A 19,821-nucleotide genomic window follows, 5' to 3' on the forward strand; every position below is an offset into this window, starting at 1 on the left:
GAACTAGAAATACCATTTGACCCAGCCATCCCATTACTGGGTATATACCCAAAGGAGTATAAATCATGCTGCTATAAAGACACATGCACACATATGTTTATTGCGGCACTATTCACAATAGCAAAGACTTGGAACCAACCCAAATGTCCAACAACGATAGACTGGATTAAGAAAATGTGGCACATATACACCATGGAATACTATGCAGCCATAAAAAATGATGAGTTCGTGTCCTTTGTAGGGACATGGATGAAACTGGAAAACATCATTCTCAGTAAACTATCGCAAGGACAAAAAACCAAACACCGCATGTTCTCACTCATAGGTGGGAATTGAACAATGAGAACTCATGCACACAGGAAGGGGAACATCACATTCCGGGTACTGTTGTGGGGTGGGGGGTGGGGGGGGCGGGGACAGCATTAGGAGATATACCTAATGCTAAATGACGAGCTAATGGGTGCAGGAAATCAACATGGCACATGGATACATATGTAACAAACCTGCACATTGTGCACATGTACCCTAAAACCTAAAGTATAATAAAAAAAAAAAAAAAAACTGTAGTGACGTGGCATAATTAAAGTGATGCTCGTTCTATAAAGCATGAAAGTAAGTTTGGTTAACTTTTTCTTTAAAGTAAAAGATTCACATGTGGGAAAAGTAGAAGAAGCAATACTTATCTGTTCTCTTGAGTCTGATACTATTAATATGCAACTGAGTTTTGTTATTTTCAGTAATGTTTTTATTTTTAAGAAGTAAGTTGACACTAAGAAGAGGCAGAAAAAGGGGACAGAGGGGAAAAAATAAAAATAGAGATGAAGACACCTCATTTTACTTCTCTGAATTCTACTTCATACAAGTTCTGTTTTGTGAATCTGACAATTCGTGGAAACAGAATATCTGAACGAATGTATAATACAACCTTTCAAAGTTTAAAAAAAAAAAAAAAGCTGTCTTACATTTCTTGGAATACATAATGCCTAGCCAAGTTTCTGGCTCACGGTAGGTAGTCCACAACGTTCACTGAATAAAGGAATTGGACTCACTTTACTTAAACCTTTGCTCTACCTCACCAATAATTATAAGCCAATTATATCCCCTCACTTGTATGTTCAGATTTGGTTGTGGGCTGTTCACCATTTGATTGATTACTTAGATCTGTAATAGAATCCAGAACTAGTAATTTCTTACTTATTCTAGTAAGGTGTCCTTGTGGGAAAGGAGCCTCTATTTTCAGAATGCAGGCATTTCAGGACTCTGGTAGGAAATCTAAATGTTTCAGATTCAAGACTTTCTTTTAGTTTCTTTTAATACCATGTAACTCAGCTGCCACAAGTAAAGAAATCTTCTCTTCCTGTTGACTATGTCATCCCCATGCCCTAAAATAGTACCTAATGCATAATGGGCACATAGCTAGCACTGGGTCAAACTGAGAATTTACTTTATTTGTCCATTAGGCGGACATTAAGTCCATCTAATACAATCATCTTTTTAACGTTTTCTTTAATTTGGGTTGCTGTTTTATCCGGAGCATTTCTACTGTTACTTTATTATGCACTCATGCTTCTTAAAAAAGAAAAAAAAAAAAAAGAAATATTTTTAGTGAAGTTTTTATCTATTGTTTCAGTAAAATAGGCTTGCTTATTGAACCAAAATAATTTCCTATGTGATGGTAAAAGTATTCTTATTTTTAAATAATATAGAAATTTTTAGCAAAGCTATAGTACCAAAATTTATAAATCACTGTATGTTACATTGTTTTACAAAAGGAAAAAAATTTCTGTGGAAATCATTTGTATAGGTCGCTTGTTCTGATTTCCCAAAAAATTACTTAATAGTCTATTTATAACAAGCAGAGAATCATGAAAAGCTGAAGATTCAAGCATCTTTTATGTTCAACCCCACTGCATTGAATCCAAAAAAAACAAAGCAAAACTATATAGTGAACAACTGTGGCTATCTTTGAAATTCTTTAGTTAACAGACCTTACAGGCTTCCAGCTGCGTAATAGTAAGTTCCCTTAAAGAAATCACAGTATCACTTCATAAAACTTAATGGCATCCCAACTTCTTTTGTTATGCAGGACTTCCTAGAGAGATAAATGCTATTAGAGAAAAGCACGCATTAATAGTTCCTTTCTCTTTTTCTAAATGTAAACCCAGCATCTATGCCTCACTTCTTTTTTTCTCAGCTATAGCAACTCCCAGTGGACTGCTGGGTCAAGTTAAAGCTTTAGCATCAATGTACTCTGGCACCCACTTGGCTCAGAGATACTTTCTATATACTTTTATTATTATTATTAAAAAATAAAAGAGAGAAAGATAAAGTGAGAATCACTGTGATTCATGAACCATAGCTAGGTGGCTGATCTGCTTTTCATTTAAAATCACTATTTGTATTAATGTATCCACACTTTGGAACATAAATCTTACTGAAGGTAACAGCATGCTGAGATATACTGTCTCATCCCAACTGAAGCCTAATACATTATATGAATTATCTGACAGCTGGTTACCCTCTAGGTCTAATCCCTGATAGTTTAAATATTCAAGCTGAATACCCGACTGGTGGAAGTATCCTTCCAATAGAATAAAGAAAGAAGAAAGACAAGTGCAAAAACTCGAGTGTGTTACAAAAGTTTCTCTCACAAAAGATTAGAGATCTTAAATTATCATAGAAATGACCAGTACTACTAATATACTACGTTCAAAATTTATTCTTAAAGGAAAATAAATAATCTATAATTATCTTCTTCTATGTTATTTTTTGGTCTTTGAAGTTATTGCCTATTTTGAATAGCATTACCTTAAAATTTGACAAAAGATACTTTAAAATTAGTAATTTATCAAGTTATTATATAAGTTACATAAGTAGTCACAAAAATGTCTACAATGGTTAAACTTGCATTTATTTAAGAAATAAAAAAATGCAAATTAAATTTCTCCGTAAATAGCCAAGACACCTGTCTTCTGAGCAGATGCTTTTTTCCCAGTTTAATAATCAGAAAATAACTGAGTTGAGTAAACTTTCTAACTAAAGTATAACATAAATCATAGCATTCAAATCTTAAGCATACTGCTCAATTAATTTTGTTCTAAGTGATTATAAATTGATTTTGAAGATTGTGAAAAATGTATGACTTTTCAAAAAATAGCCAAATACAAATCAAGTAAATAGCACATTACCCTTATAAAGATCTAATAGATAAATAACTTGAACATTTAGGACTTTTTTGTTGTGGCTGAAAGGAACTAACACTGTCATGGTAAAGACATACCCTAAATGTGAGTTTGACTTTCAAAATATTTCTTTTCTAAATCACTACTTTAAAAGGCAATACTATTTGTTTTTCAATGTTTCTAGTTTTGACATGCTATTAATAAAACAACTGTCATGTCCATTTGTATAGCACTTTAAATCTTACAAAGCCTTTTCACATAAACTATATTATTTGATTCTATGACAACTGTATCAAGTGGGCAGTATTATTATTATCCTCTGAAACAGGTAATATTGGAGTTCAGTGTCCTTTCCCAAATCAATCATTCCTTTCATCACGCCATGTACTTGCTTAAAATAAAATCACATCTAACTGACAAAAAAGGATTCCAATTTTGTAAGTTTTCCTACTTTGTTCATATTGTGTTTTATAAGAAAGTGTACCTTTGATTTTTAAGCAATGCACTTTTATTTCAGACAAGTTTCATAAAGATAAAATACAAGTGCATAATCTTATAGCATATGAAAGATTAGGAGGTACCAAAAGCCTTTAAAAAACAAAGAAGTGTGGAAAAGCATGAAAATATTACAAAAGTGTTTGTGTTCACTAATTTAGTACATTTTATTACTTTATTACTTTTTTATTTTTAGACACTAAAGGTATTTTATAGATTTTCGTTTTTTCTAAAGTCATAGTTAAAACTTCCCACCCCCTCCCCCCCAACACATGCCCTCTGCACACCACAAGCTCCTCTTGGACCAGAGCCAGCCTGAGGGAAGTTCTGAAGGAGACAAAGCAGAGACACCAGTTGCAGAGGCCACACTGCAGGGCAGAAGTGGGCAGTGTGTGTGTCTCTGGGGGTTGCCAAGTTTCCTGGATTATCTAATACATGCTGCTTGCACAATGCCCGCAATTTTTGCCACTGCCTTTTGCTTGACTTAAGCTGCTGTCAATTTGGAAAAATAATGCATAATGGTCAGTGATAGCAGTGAGGGTAGAAATTAGTATTACAATGTATTACATTTCTGATTCTAATAGGGAGGTCCTACTTTAAATGACAGAATTGCTGCTTCTCCAAAGTGACTTTAGACACAGAAGGGGATATTAAGAATTACTTGACTATTTTAAAAGCAGGCTGAAATATATTTGTATAAAAACAAAAATTACAATAGTAATACACATCAAAAAAAAAAGGAGAGAAGCCTTTAACTATTAGGGCAAAATCACTGCATATTTCTCTATATCCACTCCAAAGACAATTGCGTTCAGAGTTTTGGCTATTCTCCGTATGGAAATAAATTTTTCATAGGCCCTCATTATATTTCTATAACTCTAATATATTGTGATTGTTGTGCCTATTCGATTTTGTCAGATTTCCAATATAACAGAAATTCCCAGCCTTTTTGTTTGCAATCCACTTATAACTTCATCTCTATCTTAAGTTTTTAGATAGGACACGTAAATAAAAAAGCAATAAAGGATCAAATGGCAGAAATAGCTGTGTTTAAAGTGTAGGTGTGAAGAAGCCTCCAAGGAATCTGAAAAGAGCAAAGAAGAATTAGAATAACCACAGGAGATTTCACACTGTGAAAGAAAGACAGTAAGTGCACAGAGTCCTCAACACTGTTAAATGAATACAAAATTAAGATAAAAAAAAGAAAATTGGCAAAGTCACTGATAGCTTTAGATAGTTCTCAACTGGGGGCAATTTTTGTCTACCAGGGCACACGTGACAATGTCTGGAAATATTTTTAGTTGTCACAACCGGGGGTCCCACTGGCATTTATTAGGTAGGGGTAATGAATGCTATTTAACATCCTACAATGCACAACACAGTCACCCTAACATGGAATTATCCAGGACAAAATCTCAATAATGCTGATGTTGAGAACCTGTATTATAATGGCTAAAGTACATGAAATCGAGGAATTCATAGGCAGTGAGAAAATGAGTATGGCAAGTGTCATGACTGTTTGCCTTGTAGGGAAAAAGAGGGATAGGATGGAGAACTTTAGGAGCAAGTAAGATACAGAAAAAAATAATGTTTTATTTGTTTCTTCAAAGATGGAAAACTTGGCAGTGTTTTAAACTGACAGCAATGAAGAGATGGGAAAGAAACGCAAGACAACAGAAGAAACATACTGAAGGAGTACCGTTCTAAAGTAGATGAGCAGTTAAAATGGGGACAACTAGTAGAATTTTTGCTTAGAAGAAATGAGAAAACAAGTATTTCTCTAAGATCAAAGGAAATGAACACCAATGGGTAAAAATACAAGTGAGGGGGATTGCAAGAATAGAACAGATAGTTTGAGGAGAGCATTCAAAATTTTCACTTGCTGCCTGAGTTAAGCAGCTAGCCTGTGATCCATTTTCCCTCTTACAGGGGAAAATGGTGTATGCTTTCCTGAAAGTAAGAAAGCAGATGACCTGGTAGGATCTCCTTGGAAACATACTAGTGACAGACTTCCTAGCAAACAAACTGAAGGGTTTTCACTAGGGTAGTTTATCAATATATTGCTTTTGGCAGAATATGTCTGAATTGCTTATGAAAAATAAAGATGGAATCCAAAAATATGTAGATATGGTTCCCTGAAAAATGTCCATCTATGCTGCATCGCTGAGTATAAAATGGAGATGCTTCATATTGAGATGGCTCCTCCTGTATAAATGAGGTCACTGGCACACACCCAACCCTCCAAACCTCATCCAATACCCTGGGCGAGGGCCCATGAGATGCAGAAAGAAAGGGCCAGGGGAGCAGGAGGGATATTCCAGACCACCCCCTACTGCACCTCTCTCTCTTGAAACCTGGTAAGAGTTCTGATTTATGTGAGTCTCTCTTGGCAATAAAATTCCTAATGTTTCTCACTGACACATAAATTAATCACTGTGTGGTATTGAGATAACTAGCTGAGTATAAAAATAATTTTATATATAATTACAAATGTATACAATAAAAAGCCTAACAGAGAGATTTAAAAGAATCAGTAGGTAGTCTGTTTTAGGTGGGATGTACCAAACTAAGAACAACAGAAGATATATATATATATATTTCAGAGCAAACTTTTAGCACGAGTAAAATAATCAATGAATGAGATTATAAAAGTGATAAAAATGGCAGCTACTCTAATTTAGAACTGGCTAGTTTAAAAAAAAAGTTATCGGCTGGGCACAGTGGCTCACACCTGTAATCCCAGCACTTTGGGAGGCCGAGGCGGGCAGATCACGAGGTCAGGAGATCGAGACCATCTTGGCTAACACGGTGAAACCCCATCTCTAGTAAAAATACAAAAAAAATTAGCTGGGCGCGGAGGCGGGTGCCGGTAGTCCCAGCTACTCGGGAAGCTAAGGCAGGAGAATGGCGTGAACCCGGGAGGCAGAGCTTGCAGTGAGCCGAGATTGCACCACTGCACTCCAGCTTGGGTGAAAGAGCGAGACTATGTCTCAAAAAAAAAAAAAAGGTTATCACATAGGAAGATTGTGAAATTGTATATGCAGATTCACTTGTAAATTACACTGTTTTACACTTACATTACAAATATGGTTGTGAGACAATTATAAATGTCTCAATTTTAAAATTACTTAAAAAGAGTATTAATATATTTAGATATTTTTATATTTTTTAACTCTAATGGTCAATACTGAATATAATTCTTCACTAGTACTATATTTCTTGACCTTTGGAGTCAGAATTTCTTTGACTTATTTAATTTATTGATGTTAATTTAATGTGTTTAAATTTCAACATCATAAAATAACTGTATAAATTGTCTTGATTGTCTAAAATGAATAATGTACAAACCTCAGATTCCAGTGATTGTCACCTCAGAAAAGGTAGTTAGTTTACTGAAAGTCAATTCTGTGCTGCAAATTGTGAAGCATCTATTCAGATGGTCAGAGATTTGTCGCAGACCCTGAATCAATAAATATTATCTCTTATGCTATGGAAGCTGTCCCAGCCCATTCAGTTACCTAAATAGGGAGCAAAGCAGTTGTCCTCTCACAGAAAATTAAGAGATAAACTTAACTGATCCAATTAAAAATAACTTAATTGATCCAATTAAAAATAATATAACTTGAAAAATAAAAGATAAACAATCTTAGTTTTCTAACTTCTTAATTTTAAAGGGATATGAACTATTAATATCTAAAGTATATCCTAGATTAGTAGGGTTACAGGTAAAAGATATCTAATTCTCCTTTACTGCTGTCCTTTTAAATTATTTTCTTAATAAATAAGTACAGTTTCTTTTAACATACATATTTCATACTGCTATTGTTACAACATGACTATTTATAGTAAGTTTAATAATGTAGGAGGTAGAGCAATGTGGCTGAATAGAATCCTGAGTGACTGTCCCCACATCGGAACACCAAACTGAACAAATATTCAGGCAAGAAAGCACATTCATAACAACCAAAACTCAGGTGAGCAATCATAGTACCTGGTTTTAATAACATGTGAAGGAGAGGCATTAAAGAGAATAGGAAAGACACTGTTGCATTGCCCAAACCACCATTCCTCCATCCTCTGGCAGCACACAGACAGAAAATTTGTGAGCTTGTGGGAGGGAAAGTGAAGTGATTGTGAGGCTTTGCATTGGAACTCGGTGCTGTCTTGTCATAAGAGAACACAACACAGAACCGAATTCTGCCAGCGCTCACAGAGAAACCATTTAGGCCCTGCCAGAGGACAATCCTCCCTCCTAGGGGTAGGAATCTGAGCTCCAGCTAGCTCCACCACCAGCCGACCAAAGTGGCATGGGGTCCCAAATAACTTTGAAAGACAGGTCACAAGAACTTTAGTCCTTGGGCAAGTCCCGGTTCTGCACTGGACTTGGAGCCAGTGGACTTGGGGTACACGTGACCCAAGGGAGTCCTTGCATCACCCCTCCCCCAATGCCAGACTGTGCAGCATGGGGAGAGACTCCTGCCTGAGGAAAGGAGAGGGAGGAGTACAGAGGACTTTGTCTTGCAACTGGGAACCAGCTCAGCTACATTAAAATGAAGCACCCAGCATATTCCTGAAGCCACTGATTCTAGGCCCCAGGGCCTGGATGGCATTTCTAGACCCAGCCTGGGCTAGAAGGGAACCTGCTGCCCGGAAGGAAGGATCCAGACCTGGCAGGATTCACCATTTGCTAACTAAAGAACATTTGGACCTTGCGTAAACATCAGTGGTAGCCATGCAGCAGTTGTCACAGACCTTGGGTAAGACCCAGTACTGCACTGGCTTCAGGCATGACCCAGTGCAGTTCCAGCTGTGGTGGCAATGGAAGTACTTACATTACCCCACCTCAGCTCCAGGCCACCTTACCACAGAGTCTCCTTCTGTTTAGGGGAAAGTGAAGGAAGAGAAAAAGAGACTTTGCCTGGTAAGCATTACCATTTACAATAGCAATAATAATAATAAAATATGTAAACTTTACTGGAATAAACTTAACCAAAGAAGTGAAAGACCTCTACAATAAAAACTATGAAACACTGATAAAGCAAACTGAAGATGAAACCGAAAAATCAATATTGTTAAAATATCCACACTTACCTAAGCAATCTACAGATTGAATGCAATCCATATCAAAATACTAATGACATTCTTCACAAATATAGAAAAATTATCCTAAAATTTAGATGCAACAATTCAAAATACCCAGAATAGCCAAAGCCATCATGAGCAAAAAGAATAAAACTGGAGGAATCACATTATCTGACTTCAAATTACATTACAAACCTATAATAACCAAAATAGCATGGTAGTATCATAAAAACAGACATACAGACCAAAGGAACAGAGTAGAGATCTCAGAAATAAATCCACACATATACAGTGAATTCACTTTCAACAAAAGTGCCAAGAACATACATGGAGGAAAGGACAGATTCCTCAATAAATGGTGCTGGAAAACTGGATATCCAAATGCAGAGAATGAACCTACACGCCTATCTCCTGCCATATATAAAAATCAAATCAAAATGGATTAACACTTAAATCTAAGACCTCAAACTATGGAACTATGGAAGAAAACATTAGGGAAACTCTCCAAGACATTGGTCTTGGCAAAAATGTCCTGACTAAGACCTCAAAAACACAGGAAACCAAAGCATAAATAGACAAATGGGATCACATCAAGCTAAAAAGCTTCTGCGCAGCAAAGGAAACAAACAACAAAGTCAAGAGACAACCCACAGAAGGGGAGAAAATATCCATCTGACAAGGTATTAATACTCAGAATATATAAGGAGCTAACACAACTCAATAGAAAAGATAACTAAATAATCCAATTTAAAAATAGGCAAAAATATCTGAAGAGACATTTCTCAAAAGAAGACAAGCAAATGGACAACAGGCATATAAAAAATGTCTTTTATCCAAATGATAGGCAAATAATAAATGCTAACAGGATGTGGAGAAAAGGCAACCCTTGTACACTGCTGATGAAAATGTAAAGTAGAACAACCACTATGGAGAACATTTTGGAGATTCCTTGAAAAACTAAAAATAGCGCTACCATATGATCCAGCTTTCTCACTGCTAAGTATGCACTCGGAAAAAAGAAATTAATATATCAAAGAGATATCTGCACTCCCATGTTTATTGCAGCACTATTCACAATAGCTAGGACATGCAATCAACTTAAGTGTCCATCAGCAAGCAAAAGGATAAAGAAAATGTGGTACATATACACAATGGAATATTATTCAGCCATAAAAATCAGATGAGATCCTGTCATTTGCAACAACGTGAATGAAACTGGAGGATGTTATTTTAAATAAAATTAATGAAGCATGGAAAGACAAATTTTGCCTATTCTTACTCATATACAGGAGCTAAAAATTAAAACATTTGAAGTCACAGAAATACAGAATAGAATGATGGAGCTGGAAAGAGTAGTGGGGGTTAGGGGGACATTAATGTATGCAAAAATATAGTCATGTAGAATGAGTAAGATCTAGTACTTTATAGCACAATAGGGTAACTATAGTCAAAAAATTATTTATTGTATATTTTAAAATAACGAAAAAGTGGAATTAGAATGTTCCTAACACAAACAAATGATAAATGCTTGAGGTGATAGATACCCCAATTACCTTGATGTGATCAGTATTAATATAAATTGCATTCCTGTATCAAAATATCACATGTAGTCCATAAATATATCCACCTATTATGTACCTGTAATAATTATTAAATTATGTTATCACAGAGGTAACAATGTAGGTGCTAAGTATTACTCAAACCAATCTTTAAATCATTTAAGAAGTGAATTAAGTCTATGAATAAACTATTCCTAATTTTGCCCAACAAACATACAAATTGTGACAGCTTCTAAATGAAAATGACTCATCTCAAAGTTCAGAAAGACAAAAATGAATGGAATATTTTTATTCAATCCTGCTTTTAAAGGCAACTCTGAATCTATAAGCTTATAAGAAACGAAGTGAGCTGGACTAGATAAAATAGCAGGGGATTTTTAAAATCTTCCCTTACCCATATTTGACCAAGATATTATATTGTAATGGGTTTAATGAATACCACAAATATTTGACTATTTCTTGTCCTCATTGTATGGCCAGTTCATAACTATTGTACTCATATAATCCTAGAAACCATTCTATAAGGCTGATAATCCTAAAATAAATTATGCTTCCACTGGAACAATGTCATAATTGGTATGGCCTTCCTGATCAAGGATTTAGTGTCAAAAAAGCCAGAGCTTTATCAGACAATGCATCATAAGAAATACCTGTATATTTGAATAATAAGTTAAAATGTCAAAACTGTGCATAAGCACACCACACACAATTCTTGTACTAGAAGCCTTAATTCACATCTATATAAACATGTATCATCATTTAACCAGAAATTTTACCTTTAATTTATTCATATTTATTAGATGCCTATTTTTCCACCAGGTGCTATATTAATGACCGCAAGAAATGCCAGTATATACACAGCTCCTTCCATTTAAAAGATTGAAACCTTTTAGGTAAAATGAGACACATTCAAATAACTATGTGGTGAGTGTTACATACATGATATAATTTAGAAGGGTACTGAAGGGAAAATATGATTAGTAACTGGAAAAACAAATAAAAGCATAAAGGATTAGGGCTATTAATCTAAAATGTATGCCAGTTATCAACAAATGTAATTTCATGTTTAATGAGTGATACTTGTGATTTTCTTCCTTAAAATTTATAAGAATTGAGAAGAATGATTCATATGGCTCCATTTCCTTAAAAATATTAATGGCTTCCATTTTTATTAGATGTCCCTGTAACCAAGCAATATTTGCTTTAATTCTATTAACACTCAGTTACACTAAAAACTGCAATCGTTATTTTAACTCCCCAAAGCCATTAACATTTTTACATACTAGAAAGTCTCACTAAGGATTTCAAGATTAAGAAATTTTCAAAATCAGATCTTCTAATTATCATGTGTCTTCTTTGCTTTTTTTTGAGACAGAGTCTTGCTCTGTTGCCCAGACTGGAGTGCAGTGGCGCGATCTCGGCTCACTGCAACCTCTGCCTCCCACATCCAAGGGATTCTCCTGCCTCAGCCTCCCAAGTAGCTGGGACTACAGGCACGTGCCACCACACCCGGCTAATTTTTTGTATTTGTAGTAGAGACAGGGTTTCACCGTGTTAGCCAGGATGGTCTTGATCTCCTAACCTCATGACCCGCCCACCTCGGCCTCCCAAATTGCTGGGATTACAGGCTTGAGCCACTGCACCCAGCCTGTCTTGTTTTTAATTTCAAGCTTGAACAACTTTCATGTCGTGAAACAGAAGTGTGAAGGTGTATATACCAAATGAGCCCAGTAGGATTCTTCTGGTTGGTGGATTGTACAAGTGGGGTGTTTTGAGACTGATTTTTTTTTAATATTAATCATGAGATTCATTTCATATGTTCTTCTTTACTGTCCCAACTTTCTTTCAGCAAACCTGCTCAGCACTAGCAGCTGGGTCTCAGTTAGAGAAATGAACAAAAGACACAAGAAAGTTATGCATATATTTAACAGTATCATTGAGTGTGTGAGATAAGGCACAGACAAAGCTGGGAAACAGGAGTTCATGTGCCCATTTTAAATCTTCTTAACTTTGGATTTCGATGCTCACAATCCAAATCAAGCATGCCCCACCCATTCTGAACTTAAAGATGGTCAAAATGGTTAAATCTGTTGTATTGGCAAGATAATATTTAACCTTATCTCTCCCTTTGGGAACTCAAAAATCCTCAAGCACTGTCTCTTTCATCTTTGATTCTTCAGAGCAGATTGTTAATAAATATTTATCATAAGAAACTGTGAATGTTTTAATGAATGAAGAAATGAAGAATTATAATGAATAAAGAATAAGCTAATAAATGAGAAAACAGTAGGCCCCAGAAGAAAAGTAAATGAATAGTAAAGTGCTTGGCTATCTCAAATAGGGTACAGTTAGTTTTATATTATTCTACCATTATCAATAATAAGTAAATTCTGCAGCTCAACATACCAAAAAATTAAAATGTGATATGAGATGCTAATGATCTGCAAGTAACTACTTCTTATTAATCAAACATAAATCAGATTTGTTCTTCTACCAAAGTCCTACAGTTATGTTTTTACTGTGTCATTCACAGTTTCCACATAAAAGCAGCAGGGTGCTAAATGAAAGAAAACATGCTGTGTCATAGTAAAATTGGCCATAAATGAAAGTTGTCTGAATCACTTAGCACAAATAGTACAGGGCAACTTTGCAAATGCATTTGCTGAGTAATCTGAAGATAATACAACCTTCAAAACCAACTGCTTGGTGCAATGAAAATAAATACTTACAAAAATAGTAAAGATTCCTTGAGTCAAGGAAAAAAGTAAACTTAGTTCACTTAAGATACACATCCCAAGGCCTTTAAGTAAGGAAGACAGAATATTCTAAAGAATAAAACCTGTAGTATATATGAATTCAATTACAGAGATGTTTTCATCTTTTCAACCACAAAGACCAGGACAGTGTGAAGCACAAAGTCAGGGCCCATTAAATGACTCTGGACAAAAGGGAAAGAGGAGGCAAGCAGTAAATCTCGGTTAATTAAAAGAATTTGGATACAACAAAATATTTGGGAATACGAGTCATTAAGTGTTCACCAAACCTGAGTCTCCACCTCTAGATACAGGAAACTGATGATTCTTCTTGGCTGCTTTTGTTTCTAGTTTGGGCCATATGATTAGATCTGACCAATGAGTTGTGAGCAGAAGAAAGTGAGTTTCACAATTCAAAGTATTTTATTATAGGGACCTCCAGAGATCTCTTTCTTTTTGCCATGGTAAAAGGCAATGTTTGCAAAGTTAGCTGCTCCCACAGCCTGAATACAGGAGGAGGAGACATGGAACAGAACCCCAGAGCCTTCCACAATAAACATGTAGCCTAAGTGAGAAAGAAATCTATATTATATAAGTCACTGGATTTGCAAGTTATTATTTATTTATTTTATTTTATTTTGTTTATTTATTTTTGAGACAGAGTCTCACTTTGTTGTTCAAGCTGGAGTGCAGTGGCATGATCTCAGCTCACTGCAACCTCCACCTCCCAGGTTGAGGCAATTCTCCTGCCTCAGCCTTCCGAGCAGCTGGGATTACAGGCACTGGCCACCACGCCCAGCTAATTTTTGTATTTTTACAAAATGCAAATAGAGACGGGGTTTCACCATCTTGGCCAGGCTGGTCTCAAACTCCTGACCTCAAGTGATCTGCCTGCCTCGGCCTCCCAAAGTGCTGGGACTACAGGCTTGAGCCACTACGCCCAGCGGTATTTTTTTTAACACTTAGCCAAGTTTATCCTGACTCATTCACTTAGGCATTTTTCCTTCCTTTAGCGGTACCAGGTCTTCTGTATTGTTCATTATATATGAATCAACTCTCACATTAATTTTTTTAGAGAGTAATCTTGTAAATATTTAGAGTTAGAATTCACTATGTAAAGCCGTTGGAGAACCCATGAGAAATCCTTACATTTATACATTTATATACCATAGTCTGGAGAGAAATTTCCTGAAGTAAGTTCTTTAAAGAAATAAGTTCTTTAACTTTTTTCTAGGATAGCATTTTAAATTTTCTGGACAATTGCAAAGAATGTATTCAGAAAGTTACTCATTAGAGAAAAATTGGAAAAATACTATAAAGAGGTATGAAAAAATATAATAGATGTGAACACTTATCAAATTGTTCCAAATTTACTTTGGTTTCTTTTAATAAACCTAAGCCAATCCCAATTTTTTCTCAGCATTTGATGTTTGAAGAGTTCATACATCCTGTCCTTTCCCTTCCAGACTGAAATACCCCAGAAGTACACAAAAACAATAGAACTGTGGTCTATCTAACTACATCTAATCCATTAGGTAATATCTTTGGTCTTTCAGGAAATGCTCAGTATCTTAATAAATAGAGCCATATTTTATTATGAGAATTGAAATCTCCATGAACTACATGAAGGACTGCATTAATGCTAACATTAAAAGTTAGGACTAAAGAAGTATTACAAAACTCCTAAGTATGAATATCTTCTTTTGTGACAAAGTTCCTTTTTGATGGGATATCTCTCAGTAAGGACACTGATACTATTCATCAGCGTTTCAAGAAACATGATCGCATTTTAAGTTCAGATTAAGCACTAAATATTGTTTCTGTTTTCCTCTTTTGTATCTCTTACAGAATGCTGCAGCCTAGACTTAGAGCAAGCAACGTTAGATTGCTTCAAATGTTTTAATTTCATTACACCAAATTGATGCAAGCAATTGAAAAATGGCTCAACTTAATTTTAAATCTAACACATTTTCCCAAAAGATTGTAGGATTTGAACTTAGAAAGGATCCAAATCCAAATCCTATCTCTGCCATTTATGAGCTATGTCATTTTAGGCAAGCTGCTTATCTTCTCAGTACCTTATTTCCCTCTTTCGCAAAATTTGATCACTACAATATCATTTAGTTTACAGTACTGTGAGGACTGAATGTGATAATACATGTCAGGCATTAAAAGTAGTCCCTTGGTTCAAACAAGTATTAAAAACACGTTTCTATTATAATTGCTTTAAAATAAAATAACTGAACCATGGATACATTCTTAACTACATGCAGTTGCTTAAATTATTTTGGAAGAGGAATATAGAAAATGTGTCACTGTTCAGACAGCTACAATTTTCCAAATATATGTCACTTGTTTCACATGTATCTAGAACTAAATAATCTCTACCATTTCTTCCTTACAGTGCTACAAGTTAAAAAACATATTTCATGCATTTTAAATTAATTAATTAAGTGTAAAGTAACTGCTCAGGTGCAGAGACTCATGCCTGTAATCCCACCACTTTGGGAGACGATGTGAGTGGATCACCTGAGGTCAGGTGTTCAAGACCAATCAGGCCAACATGGTGAAACCACATCTCTACTAAAAATACAAAAATTAGCCGGGCATAGTGGCACACACTTGTGGTCCCAGCTACTCAGGAGGCTGAGGCACAAGAATCACTTGAGCCAGGGAGGGGAGGTTGCAGAGAGCCGAGACTGCACCACTGTACTCCAGCCTGGGTGACAGAGTGAGACTCTGCCTTAAAAAAATTAAAAATGAAAATAAAAAATGAATAAACTGTAAAGTAACTGAAAGATGAGACATAACTTGTAAAATCCAAAGGAAGATGGTAAGATAGTGAAGTCGTTTTTGTTAGTTCTCTTTAGGAAATTCAAAAGTTGCAGTATTTATTTCAGTAAGTTTCATCTGTAAATCCAATGAACATGTACAATATTTTACCAAGTTTCTGTTCCAACCCTGATATACTGTCCACCACCACCGCAGTGGTGTCTTTCTGCCATCTAGTGGACAGACTATAATACTACAGGCACACTTTTGAAAATTTAAATATAAGGCCTCAAAGGAAAAAAACCACTTTTGTTTCTTAAGTTTTAAATCTTAAAAGTGGATCGGAGGGCTAGGCGCGGTGGCTCACGCTTGTAATCCCAGCACTCTGGGAGGCTGAGGCGGGTGGATCACTTGAGGTTAGGAGTTCAAGACCAGCCTGGCCAACATGGTGAAATCCCCTCTCTACTAAAAATACAAAAATTAGCCGGGCATGGTGGCGAGTGCCTGTAATCCCAGCTACTTGGGAGGCTCAGGCAGGACAATTGCTTGAACCGGGGAGGCGGAGGTTGCACTGAACCAAGATCGCACCAGTGCACTCCAGCCTAGGTGACAAAGGGAAACTCTGTCTCCAAAAAAAAAAAAAAGGTAAATCTGAGAAGAGTGACTTTGTGATATCATAAGAAGCACTTTTTACATTTTATTTATTTATTTGTTTATTTATCTTATCGAGACCAGGTCTCTCTCTGTTGCCCAGGCCGAAGTGCAGTGGCACAATAACTCACTGCAGCCTCCAACTCCTGGACCCAAGTGATCCTCCCACATCAGCCTCCTGAGTAGCTGGAACTGCAGGTGCAAGCCACCACTTCTAGCAAATTATTAAATTTTGTTCTAGAGATGAATTCTCGATATTTTGCCTAGGCTGGTTTCAAACTACAATTATTTAAATTAAATGCAGTATGAAAAACACATGCGATATGAGAGAATATGTAAAAGGCACAACTTTGAGCAAGTTGAATAGTGTACCCCTATTAATATAAATACCTCTCCATGAAGAAATAGTGAAAATGTTGTGATGATAAATGTTTTGTAGTACTTCATTAGTCCTAACTTTTAATGGTGCATCAATTGGAAATCCATTTTAACATATTTTCATACTTAGACCAAAAATATCCATTGCAACAATAATAATAGCCAATGCACGAAAGAACAAAATGAAGCATGAAATATATGTTTCCATATGTACAAATGTAAACACATACTCACATAGTCATTTTTTAGTATAATGGAAACAAGACACCTATTATCATTTGCTATTTTGTGGTTACAAATTTGCCCAGGATTAAGAAATGGCCACACCAGAAAAAAACGATTAAAACCTCTAACATCAAGCACAGTGATTTTGCTATCACACAATGTTACCTTACTAACTTAAGGCTTCTTCACAAAATAATTATCAAATCTCAATTACCTAATATTTTCATTTGAAACCCAATTATGTAAAATAATAGAGATATCATAGTGATTTATTTTTGAGCATTTTTCACATATATGCATGGATAGGTAGGTAGAAAGATTATTTTAAAGAAACATTTTTAGATAATAGATGTTAAATACACTGCTGAAAAAGGACACATTTGTGAGAAGGTGAGCAAAGTGATCTCCAAAAGGCAGTCACACTCTAATACTTGTGAAACCTGAGGCCACATGGACCCAAGGCTGCAGTTCGCCCCTCATCTCTTCCCACCCCTGGGTCCATCTCATACTATGAGGGAGCTTCATACTAATGCCTCTGTGACACCCTACTTCACACATACAAACTCAGACCATGCCTCTCCCCACACACCCCACCTCCACGCTCATACTAAAAGCAGGCTCTACAATTTGGACCAGGAATGGGGTATCTTGATTACCTCCAATGTATGCAAGCATTGGATGGGCATTTCACATTGGTCCTCATAAGCTTCACACCAACTCCTCACCCTTTGTAGAAGGGCACTGCAGGAGGACAGTGAGGTTAGGGTCTACTAGGGACTAAGAGTGGTACTGGAGTAAGTGTGATTTACAAAAGGGTATTTTCTAGAGGGCTATAGGTGGAGAGAAGATGTGAAATAATGGTGTCAAAGGGGATCCTCATGTTCAGCACTTTCCCTAGTTTCTGTATTCAAGTGTCTTGTTCTAGAATAAAGAATGTCAAAGTTTCCATGGAAGCAAGGAAGACAGGAACTAAAAACAGCTGTCATGGTGAACTCCATCCTGACCTAGGTGAAAAATTTGTTTCTCTGACTTGTAATGTCAACTATGGAAACAAATTTTTCCTTCAAATATGAGGTGTCTATCCTGTAGTCCATGTTCATTTTGCAAGAAACATGAACATGCCGGATATAGACAGCATTATTTTATTAGAGGCAGACATATGTATATACTTACCAAACTGTTCATTTTTGAAGATGAAGAACCTGCTCTTTGCTTTCTTAAACTATTAACTTCTTCTATATTTCCATCTTTCGGTTTCAAAATCATTCTGCTACTCCCTGCAGTGCCTTCTGACGAGGATCGCAGTCTCCTCTCTGTAAATCTTCCTTCACGAAATGGACTGAGACTACTGGCAAGAACTATGGAAAGGAAAATAAATAAAAACGAAAGTAAATATTTAAATGTAGTTTTTACAAATGTCCCACTGAAAGATCATGGAGAACTCTTAGTGTTATTCAAAGCTTCTCTATCACAAGAAAACTTTTAAATGTATAGCATCAGTTTAGTTCACTTAATCATGTAATCTCTTTGAAGCCCAAAACTTTTGGAGTCATCCTTTGTTGCTTCATAGCTCACATTAATCACATAAACGAATCCTGTCCTTATTTCCTTCAAACTGTATACAGAATCTGATTCCTTCTACCTCTCCTTCTAAGACCCTGGACCAAACCCAATCTATGCTTGCTTGGTTACTGCAATATTTTTTACAATTCTCCTACCTCTGCCTACTCCCATCTGTCTCTCCACCCCCAACACAATCTACATTCCACATAGTAGCCAGAATGATATACTTAAAACATAAGTGAGAGCCATCACCACCACTCCTCTAGCCAAAAGGTGATGTTTTTCAAATGGCATCACAAATTCTTCATTAATATGACCCATATGACTGCTCTCTCTGTCCCCAAACCAGGGACAGGAGGAGCACCCTGTTCACCTGCTCACCTCTGCAACCTCATGCCCTGCTCTCCCCTCCATCACTCTGCTCATGCCACACTGGGCTCTTGCTGCTCTGGTACATCACTGGCATGCTCCAGCCCTACACAGCCTTTGACCCACAACCTTGCACTAATATATTTCTCTCAAATATCTGTATGACTTATTAAGTTCCTTCAAACCTTTACCAATATGTTACCTTGGGTATCATCCTGTTACATTTAAAATTGCAAACTGGAATCCCACCTCTGCTTCCTAAGCCTTTATTCTGCTTTAAACTTACCCTCAGCAGTTATCACCATCTGATATATATAGCATGTTAACTGAGTATCCCCAGTAGAAAGTAAGCCTCAGGAAGGCAGGGATCTAGGCCTGTTTTGTGTATTGCTATATCCCTAGTGCCTAACATAGTGTTAAAACAATAAATACTTGCTGAATGAATGAATGAGTAAATGAAAAAATTGTTCTAATTAGGCTCATCTACTAGTTTAAAAACTGTCCAGAATCTATTAGTCCAATATATAGCAGTTCTTTTTAAATAACTTTTTAAGCCAATGAACAAAAGTTAAATCGCCAGATAACTCATTAGTTCTGATATGATTGTACACCTAACACACTTAGATGTGTATCAAGTACTGGCTTAAATGTTTCATACAAAATACAAACTAAATTTAGCATTATGAAAGTTAGTGTCTATAGCAACTCTTTATTAGATAAAATACATTTACTTAGCTGTTTTTAAAATTTTAAACTTCAAAATTATAAAATCCTTATAAATAGCACATGAAT

The 19,821-nt window shown here is 36.0% G+C and overlaps 1 protein-coding gene across 4 annotated transcripts in view; it reads right to left on the bottom strand.

The window, feature by feature from the left end:
- The window catches only part of CCSER1 (coiled-coil serine rich protein 1), a 1,475,382-nt gene that overhangs the window by 1,286,746 nt on the left and 168,815 nt on the right, over positions 1-19,821 (bottom strand). For all 4 annotated transcript variants that reach the window (XM_058432918.1, XM_058432913.1, XM_032139358.2 and 1 more), the window contains exon 3: positions 18,271-18,455. In XM_058432918.1, the coding sequence (XP_058288901.1) occupies positions 18,271-18,455 (185 nt within the window). The remainder of the gene's footprint in view (positions 1-18,270; positions 18,456-19,821) is intronic.

Source organism: Hylobates moloch, unplaced genomic scaffold (genome assembly GCF_009828535.3).
Source record: "Hylobates moloch isolate HMO894 unplaced genomic scaffold, HMol_V3 SCAFFOLD_2, whole genome shotgun sequence".
NCBI classification, from domain to species: Eukaryota; Metazoa; Chordata; class Mammalia; order Primates; family Hylobatidae; genus Hylobates; species Hylobates moloch.